This window comes from Gorilla gorilla, chromosome 15 (assembly GCF_029281585.2).
Source record: "Gorilla gorilla gorilla isolate KB3781 chromosome 15, NHGRI_mGorGor1-v2.1_pri, whole genome shotgun sequence".
Taxonomy (NCBI): domain Eukaryota; kingdom Metazoa; phylum Chordata; class Mammalia; order Primates; family Hominidae; genus Gorilla; species Gorilla gorilla.
In genome coordinates, this window is record NC_073239.2 from 35,367,970 (window position 1) to 35,377,857 (window position 9,888).

Below are 9,888 nucleotides of genomic sequence, written 5' to 3' on the forward strand. Positions count from 1 at the left end.
AGGCAGGAGAATCACTTGAACCCGGGAGGCAGAGATTGCCGGTGAGCCGAGATTGCGCCACTGCACTCAAACCTGGGTGACACAGCAGGACTCTGTCTCAAAAACAAAACAAAACAAAAAGAATTTCCACCTCTGTTATGCACTAGGTATGATCTCAGGCAACTTATTTAACCTCTTTATGCTTCCTTTTCCTCTTAATAATACCTCTTCAGACTATTAAATGAATTAATACTTTTTTTTTTTTTTTTAGATGGAGTCTTGCTCTTGTCGCCCAGGCTGGAGTGCAATGGCACAATTTCGGCTCACTGCAACCTCTGCCTCCTGGGTTCAAGTGATTCTGCTTCAGCCTCCCGAGTAGCTGGGATTTCAGGCGCCCACCCCCACGCCCAGCTAATTTTTGTATTTTTAGTAGAGACAGGGTTTCATCATGTTGGTCAGGCTGGTCTTGAACTCCCGACCTCGTGATCCACCCGCCTTGGCCTCCCAAAGTACTGGGATTACAGGCGTGAGCCACTGTGCCTGGCTAATTAATACTATTTCTAATAAATTAACTGGGCACGATGGCTCATGCCTGTAATCCCAGTACTTTGGGAGGCCAAGATGGGGGGATCATTTGAGGTCAGGAGTTTGAGACCAGCCTGGCCAACATGGTGAAACCCCATCTCTACAAAAAATACAAATATTAAGGCCTGGCGCGTTGGCTAATGCCTGTAATCCCAGCACTTTGGGAGGCCAAGGCGGGTGGATCACCTGAGGTCAGGAGTTTGAGACTACCCTGGCCAACAGGGTGAAACCCCATCTCTACTAAAAAAAAAAAAAATTAGCTGGGCATGGCTGGGCACAGTGGCTCACACCTGTAATCCTAGTGCTTTGGGAGGCCGAGGCTGGCTGATTGCCTGAGCTCATGAGTTCGAGACCAGCCTGGGCAGCACGGCCAGTTGTGGCAGTGGGCACCTATAGTCCCAGCTACTCGGGAGGCTGAGGCAGGAGAATCGCTTGAATCCGGGAGGCGGAAGTTGCAGTGAGCCAAGATCGCACCACTGCACTCCAGCCTGGGCGACAGATGGAGACTCCGTCTCCAAAAAAAAAAAAAAAAAAAAAAAATTAGCCGGCCATGGTGGTGTGTGCCTGTAGTCACAGCTACTTGGGAGGCTGAGACAGGAGAATTGCTTGAACCTGGGAGGTGGAGGTTGCAGTGAGCCGAGACTGCGCCACTGCACTCCAGCTTGGGCAACGGAGCGAGGCTTCATCTCAAAACAAAAAAAAAAATTACCCTGACGTGGTGGTGCAAGCTTGTAATTCCAGCTACTCAGGAGGCTGAGGGAGGGGAATCACTTGAACCCAGTAGGCAGAGGTTGCAGTGAGCCGAGATCACACCACTGCACTCCAGCCCAGAGTGAGACTCTGTTCCACAAATAAATAAAAATTGGCCGGCGTGGTGGCTCAAGCCTGTAATCCCAGCACTTTGGGAGGCCGAGGCAGGCGGATCACCTGAGGTCAAGAGTTCAAGACCAGCCTGACCAACATGGAGAAACCCCGTCTATACTAAAAATACAAAATTAGCTGAGTGTGGTGGCGCATGCCTATAATCCCAGCTACTTGGGAGGCTGAGGCAGGAGAACCACTTGAATCCTGGAGGCGGAGGTTGCGGTGAGCTAAGATCATGCCATTGCACTCCAGCCTGGGCAACAAGAGCAAAACTCCATCTCAAAAAAAAAAAAAAAATCTCGAAAATAAATAAATAAATAAATAAATAAATGTATAGATAGCACTTACAACATGCCTGCAGGGATCAACATGATCTTTAGTTTTCTTTTGTAAATAAAGACCCCTTCTTTTACTTGCCCCTGCAGCCTTTTCTCCTCTGAAATTTTGACCATTCCTCCTATCTCCATCCCCTCAGTTGTGACCAGGGGAGGAACCTGTCCAGTCTCTTATTCTGTGGACTGAAATAGTATCACCCAAGCTCTTAATGATGCTCTGTGTCCTGTGGTCACAGTCTATCGACATGTTTGGCAAAAAAATTGACTAAAGAAATATTGCTTCAAAAATTATTTTTGGGCCGGGCACAGTGGCTCGCATCTGTAAACCCAGCACTTTGGGAGGCCGAGGTGGGTGCATCATCTGAGGTCAGGAGTTCAAGACCAACCTGGCCAACATGGCAAATCCCCATCTCTACTTAAAAATACAAAATTAGCTGGGCATGGTGACGCATGCCTATAATCCCAGCTACTTGGGAGGCTGAGGCAGGAGAATTGCTTGAATCTGGAGGCGGAGGTTGCAGTGAGCCGAGATCATGCCACTGCATTACAGCCTGGGCAACAGAGCAAGGCTCCGTCTCAAAAAAAAAAAAAAAAAAAATTTAAGGAGAACTCTAAGTACCTTTTGATCTCATCCTGTTGCTTCCAAGAAAGCTCCTTCACCAACATGTGATCTTCGCGAAGTCGAAAGAAACTGTCCTCCAATTCCTCCCGGTTCATCCTGCTCAAGGGTGGTTGAGTTTTCATATTCTTACCTAAAGTCCCAGAAAACAGTAAATGGACAGTATTTTTACACCTATTTTTTTTAACCCTTTAGATCTCTCATCACATCTTGTCCAGAGAGCATAAATCTATCTTGAGTCAAGTATTTATGAGGAAATTCAGGAAGTATGAGAAATGACTCTGGGCCAGGCGCAGTGGCTCACGCCTGTAATCCCAGCACTTTGGGAAGCTGAGGCAGGCAGATTGTGAGGTCAGGAGTTCGAGTCCAGCCTGACCAACATGGTGAAACCCGGTCTCTACTAAAAATACAAAATTAGCTGGGCGTGGTGGCACGTGCCTGTAATCCCAGCTACTCAGGAGGCTGAGGCAGGAGAATTGCTTGAGCCTGGGAGGCAGAGGTTGCCATGAGCCGAGATCGTGCCACTGTACTCCACCCTGGGTGACAGAGCAAGACTCCGCCTTGGAAAAAAAAAAAACAAAAACAGAAATGACTCCTACTGGGTCCCTGGAGACTCTTTCTATATTATTACAGCATGAGGTATAACTCGACCTTCCGTCTAGAAAGTACATTCTCTAGATAAAAATATCCAATTAGGCTTTTATTTTACTTAATTTTTCTTTTTAGTTTCTTCTTCTTCTTCTTTTTTTTTTTTTTTGAGACAGGGTCTCGCTCTGTCACCCAGTCTAGAGTACACTGGCGTGATCTTGGCTCACTGCAACCTCCACCTCCCAGGTTCAAGTGATTCTCCTGACTCAGCCTCCAGAGTAGCTGGGATTGCAGGTGCCCGCCACCACACCCAGCTAATTTCTTTTTTTTTTTTTTTTTTTTTTTTTAGAGACGGAGTCTCACACTCTCGCCCAGACTGGAGTGCTGTGGCGCCATCTCAGCTCACTGCAAGCTGCGCTTCCCAGGTGCACACCATTCTCCTGCCTCAGCCTCCCGAGTACCTGGGACTATAGGCGCCAGCCACAACACCTGGCTAATTTTTTTGTATTTTTAGTAGAGACGGGGTTTCTCCATGTTAGCCAGGATGGTCTCCATCTCTTGACCTTGTGATCCACCCGCTTCGGCCTCCCAAAGTGCTGGGATTACAGGTGTGAGCCACTGTGCCCAGCTTAATTTTTGTATTTTTAGTAGAGACAGGGTTTCACCATGTTGGCCAGGCTAGTCTCCAACTCCTGACCTCAGGTGATCCACCTGCCTCGGCCTCCCAAAGTGCTGGAATTACAGGCATGAGCCACCACGCCCGGCCTATTCTTCTATTTTTTCCTCCTTATTAGATAATTTGGACCTATACAAGGATTGTTCCCATGACTGTCTTCAAAAACCCAGTAAGGAAAAGGATAAAAAATTTTCTTGATTTCCAAGAACCATCTCGTTTGTTTTTTTGGTCAGGAGAAACTGTCCCCAAAGCTGCCTCCTAGGACAAGAGCCTCTGCTTGGTCTAAGCAGAGGAAACTAGAGCACACTTTTCATTGTGAGTGTTCACTGGCCCAGGTCTGCTCTGATCTCATGGTAAATGGGAACCATATTTTTTATTTTTTTGCGTTTGTTTATTTATTTATTTATTTATTTATTTATTTATTTATTTATTGAGATAAAGTTTTGCTCTTTTTGCCCAGGCTGGAGTGCAATAGTGCGATCTCGGCTCACTGCAACCTCTGCCTCCCAGGTTCAAGCAATTCTCCTGCCTCAGCCTTCCAAGTAGCTGAGATTACAGGCGCCTGCCACCACACCTGGCTAATTTTTTGTATTTTTAGTAGAGATGGGGTTTCACCATGCTGGCCAGGATGGTCTCCATCTCTTGACCTCGTGATCCACCCGCCTCGGCCTCCCAAAGTGCTGGGATTACAGGCGTGAGCCACTGCGCCCGGCTAATTATTATTTTTTTTGACACAGAGTCTCTCACTGTTGCCCAGGCTGGAGTGTAGTGGCGCTGTCTTGGCTCACTGCAACCTCCGTCTCCCTGTCTCCCAGGTTCAAGCAATCCTTGTGTCTCAGCCTCTTGAATGGCTGGGATTATAGGCATGGGCCACCACAGCCAGCTAATTTTTGTATTTTTAGTAGAAATGAGGTTTCACCATGTTGGCCAGGCTGGTCTCAAACTTCTGACCTCAGGTGATCCGCCTGCCTCAGCCTCCCAAAGTGCTGGGATTACAGGCATGAGCCACCATGCCTGGCCAATTTTTAAATTTTTTATAGTGACAAGGTCTCACCATGTTGCCCAGGCTGGGCTCAAGTGATCCTCCTGCCTTGGCCTCCCAATGTGCTGAGATTACAGGCATGAGTCACTGGCTAGATTAATTTTTGAATATATGCTATAAAAATATTCCCTTAATGTGGCTTTATCTATTTGTGACATCAAAAATTTTTTTCTCCGAAAACAGTGTTTCTGAGGTGCTTAGAATGAAAAAAAAAATACAACTTCCAAACCAAAGAACCTGCAAAATAATGTTGCTAGGTAAACTAGGAAGGTAAGGTCACTAGGAAGAAAATTATAACATGACCATATGCCTTTATAAAAATATTTATATATGACAAATATTTAGGCCAGACACGGTGGCTCATGTCTGTGATATCAACACTTTGGGAGGCCATGGTGGGCAGACAGCTTGAGTTCAGGAGTTTGAGACCAGCCTGGGCAACACAGTGAAATCCCTCTCTACAAAAAATATAAAAATTGGCTGGGTGCAGTGGCTCATGCCTGTCATCCCAGCATTTTGGGAGGCTGAGGCCGGAGGATCACGAGGTCAGGAGTTTGAGACCAGCGTGACCAACATGGTGAAACCCCGTCTCTACTAAAAAGACAAACATTAGCTGGGTGTGGTGACGCATGCCTGTAATCCCAGCTACTCGGGAGGCTGAGGCAGGAGAATTGCTTGAATCTGGGAGGTGGAGGTTGCAGTGGGCCAAGATCGCACCGTTGCCTCCAGCCTGGGCAACAAAAGCGAGACTCCATCTCAACAAAAAACAAAAAACAGAAAACAAAAATTATCTGGGCATGGTGGTGTGCACCTGTAGTCCTAGCTACTTGGAAGGCTGAGGCTGGAGGATCGCTTGAGCCTCGAGGATCGCTTGAGCCTCGGGAGGCAGAGGTTGCAGTAAGCCAAGATCGCACCACTGCACTCCAGCTTGGGTGACAGAACAAGACCCTGTGTCAAAAAAAAAAAAAAAGGTACTTCATTTACTTTTAGTTATTTCATAAATGACAGAAGTGAAATTGGACATGTTTGTAATGAAACCTAAAAAAGCTTATTTTTTCATAAAATAAACTTGTAAATATTCCCCTTTCTCATCTTCTATTTTTCTTTTATGATACTGAAGAAAAACTTTGAATTCTTTTAGCTTTTTGGATATGTGGGTGGCTTCCAAACTGACTGGAACTCCAGGTAGGTAGTTCCTGAACAACGGTTTCCTATCACTATGACTCTTCTAACTTGAAAAATTATCTCAGTCAGTTCATGTTTCATGGACTTTGTGGAACAGTTAAAGCTTTCAGAAGCACAAAATTCTCAACTGTGTCCAAAATATACAAAGAACTCTTAAAACCAACAATATAAAGACAAATAATCCAATTTAAAAACTGGCAAAACTGGCCCCTGAATTAAAAAGAAAATTGGCAAAGGACCTGAATAGACATTTCTCCCAAGTAGATATACAAATGGCAAATAAGCATATGAAAAACGGTCAGTGTGATTATTCATCAGAGAAATGCAAATCAAAACCATAACGAGAAAGAATCCTTTTTTTTTTTTTTGAGATGGAGTCTCGCTCTGTCACCCAGGCTGGAGTGCAGTGGCACTATCTCGGCTCACTGCAACCTATGCCTCCTGGGTTCAAGTTTTTCTCATGCCTCAGCCTCCCAAATACTGGGACTACAGGTGTGCACCACCTGGCCCAGCTAACTTTTTCTTTCTTTCTTTCCTTTTTTTTTTTTTGAGACGGAGTCTCACTCTGTCGCCCAGGCTTGAGTGCAGTGGCGCGATCTCGGCTCACTGCAAGCACCGCCTCCCGGGTTCACGCCATTCTCCTGCCTCAGCCTCCCACGTAGCTGGGAATACAGGCGCCCACCACCACGCCTGGCTAATTTTTTTTTGTATTTTTTAGTAGAGACGAGGTTTCACTGTGTTAGCCAGGAAGGATGGTCTCGATCTCCTGACCTTGTGATCCACCCGCCTCAGCCTCCCAAAGTGCTGGGACTACAGGCATGAGCCACCGCGCCCGGCCTTAACTTTTTCTATTTTTAGAATAGATGGGTTTTCACTGTTCTGACCAGGCTAGTCTTGAACTCCTGACCTCAGGTGATCCAGCTGCATTGGCCTCCCAAGGTGATGGGATTACAGGCGTGAACCACTTTGCCCAGCCAAGAAAGAATACATTTTTAAAAAATACAATGAGATAACACCTCAGTTACAAACAATAGCAAGTGTTGTGAGAAACTGAAGAAATCGGAAGCATCATACGTTGCTGGTAGGAATGTAAAATGGTGCCACTGCTTTGGAAAATAGCCTGGCAGTTCCTCAAAATGTTAAACTAGTGTTACCGTATGACCCAGCAATTCTACGTCTAGATTTGTGCCCAGGAGAAATAAAAACAGGGGCCAGGTGCGGTGGGTTCTGCCTGTAATCCCAGCACTTTGGGAGGCCGAGGCAGGCAGATGACTTGAAGCCAGGAGTTGGAAACCAGCCTGGCCAGCATGGTGAAACCCCATCTCTACTAAAAATACAAAAATTAGCCAGGCGTGGTGGCGGGTGCCTGTAATCCCAGCTACTTGGGTGGCTGAGGCAGGAGAATCACTTGAACCCGGGAGGCAGAGGTTGCAGTGAGCTGAGATCACACCACCGCACTCCAGCCTAGGTGACAAAGCAAGAATCTGTCTCAAAAAAAAAAAAATACTGCTATGAACATTCTGGTGTATGTCTCCTGGTATATATGTGCAAGAGTTAATTTCTGCAAATTTTTAACTCCCGACCAGGTGATCCACCTGCCTCGGCCTCCCAAGGTGCTGGGATTACAGGCGTGAGCCACCATGCCCAGGCAATTTCTGCAAATTTTATACTCAAAAGTAGAGTTACATGTTCAACTTTACTAGATAATGGCAAATATTTTCCAAAGTGGTTGCATCATTTATACACTTACGGGCAGTGCATAAAGTGCCCTATCCTCAAAAAATAATTTTATAGAAGTGAAGTCAAGTGAAAATAGAATCAACGGTAGCTATGATTGGGATTGAGGGATGGGAAAGTGGAGCAAAATTACAAAAACACCTTTTTTTGTTGTTTTAGAGATAGGGTACTGCTATGTTGCCCAGACTGATCTTGGACTCCGGGGCTCAAGTGATCCTCCCACCTCAGCCTCGAGTAGCTGGTACAGGTGTGAGCCACCACGCCTGGCCAAAGTTAGAAAAATATGTTTTTTTGGGGGGGGGTGTTATGGAGTCTCGCTCTGTCGCCCAGGCTGGAGTGCAGTGGTGAGATCTCGGCTCACTGCAAGCTCCACTTTCTGGGTTCACACCATTCTCTTGCCTCAGCCTCCTGAGTAGCTGGGACTACAGGCGCCCGCCACAACGCCCAGCTAATTTTTTTGTATTTTTAGTAGAGACGGGGTTTCACCATGTTAGCCAGGATGGTCTCGATCTCCTGACTTTGTGATCTGCCCGTCTCGGCCTCCCAAAATGCTGGGATTACAGGCATGAGCCACCGCGCCCGGCCCTAAAAATATCTTAAATAATGTGTGGAAGAAGCTCTGGTAGGGCTGAGCCCTTTCATCTTAAATTGCACACTTCTGCTTAGTGACAGTGAAGGGCTAAGGGCTAATCACAAGGATAGATGAGTGAAACCCACTAGTTGTTCTTGGCTTTTGTTGTGCTGTTTGTGGTGGTAGTATTTAGCTTTACCTCCTAAACCCACACAGTAATACTTTTACTGTAAGAATTTAAGAATAAGTCTGGGCGCGGTGGCTCACGCCTGTAATCCAGCACGTTGGGAGACTGAGGCAGGCGGATCACTTGAGGTCAGGAGTTCGAGACCAGCCTGGCCAACATGGTGAAACCCCATCTGTACTAAAAATACCAAATTAGCCAAGCGTGGTGGTGGCTACCTGTAGTCCCAGCTACTCAGGAGTCTGAGGTAGGAGAACTGCTTGAACCTGGGAGGTGTAAGTTGCAGTGAGCTGAGATTGGGCCACCGCACTCCAGCCTGGGAGAGAAGAGAGAGAGTGAAACTCCATCTCAAAAAAAAAAAAAAAAAGAATTTAAGAATAAAATGTGAGAAGAGGGCCAGGCACAGTGGCTCACACCTGTAATCCCAGCCCTTTGGGAGGCCAAGGAGGGCAGATCCCTTGAGGTCAGGAGTTTGAGACCAGCCTGGCCATCATGGTGAAAACTTGTCTCTACTAAAAAAATCCAAAAACTAGCCAGGCATGGTGGTGCATGCCTGTAATCCCAGCTACTTGGGAGGCTAAGACAGGAGAATCGCTTGAACCCAGGAGTCGGAGGCTGCAGTGAGCTGAGATTGTGCCACTGTGCTCCAGCCTGGGTGACAGAGCGAGACTCCATCTCAAAAAAAAAAAAAAAAAAAATAGTGAGAAGACTGAAGAAAAGAGCTGAAAGTAAATCAGTCTCTGTGAAGGCCAGCAAGATGTTCCACAGTGAGAGTTCTTTTAATTCTAAAAGGTATCCATCCTCAGGCGTAGAAGTTACCTTTTGAGGCTGGTAGCACCAGAGGTATAGCATCTATGTCTCTAACTGGCAAGTCTCCTGATGTAGGGTCCACCAGATGTGACATGATCTCTGTTCCCAAGCTGTAAGAGATCCCGGAGGACACTGAAATAAAGGAAAAGTCCAGTCAATTACATGCAACTTTAGGATGTCTTCTGAAACGTGTACATAAGTTGCAGCAGGAATTTCTCAGCGCTTTCATGATGGTATATGACATGTCAGAGTCATTCTCATGGTAGTGTGGACAACTCTATACTAAAGAGTAACAACAAGTATTCAGTAGGAATGACTTGATCCAAAATGAAAATCAGTTTTTATGATTACGGAATTGATGGATATCATTTCGGATCATTTTTTTAAGTGTCTGCTCAGCCTGGAAGCCGATGACCATCCCTTTTCTCTGCGAAATAGGCCTCTATCCCTCTCTCCACTCAATTTACAGGGACTGACTCCCCAGGAATCAGTTTATAGTCTATAATCCAGTCCCCGAAGTCATTGCTGATTGGACCAGGGTTAATCGAATGACCCAAGACAAATGACCCTCGCTGAACCAATCAGATTTTATCTCCTAGGAGGTTGAAAATAAAACTGAGAAGTTTAAATTAGCCTCTGGGGATGGCTAGAACTACTATGTAAACTTGGGAGCTCTGAAGTGACCATATTCAGCTCTGTGGCCTGAATAATCA

The 9,888-nt window shown here is 46.1% G+C and overlaps 1 protein-coding gene across 1 annotated transcript in view; it reads right to left on the reverse strand.

The window, feature by feature from the left end:
• RPGRIP1 (RPGR interacting protein 1) overlaps positions 1–9,269 on the reverse strand; it is a 63,278-nt gene extending 54,009 nt beyond the window's left edge. The window contains exons 1-2 of the mRNA XM_063698260.1: positions 9,185–9,269; positions 2,383–2,515 (exon numbers count right to left, since the gene is read on the reverse strand). Of these exons, the coding sequence (XP_063554330.1) occupies positions 2,383–2,515; positions 9,185–9,269 (218 nt within the window). The remainder of the gene's footprint in view (positions 1–2,382; positions 2,516–9,184) is intronic.
• Between the last annotated feature and the right edge of the window lie 619 nt (positions 9,270–9,888).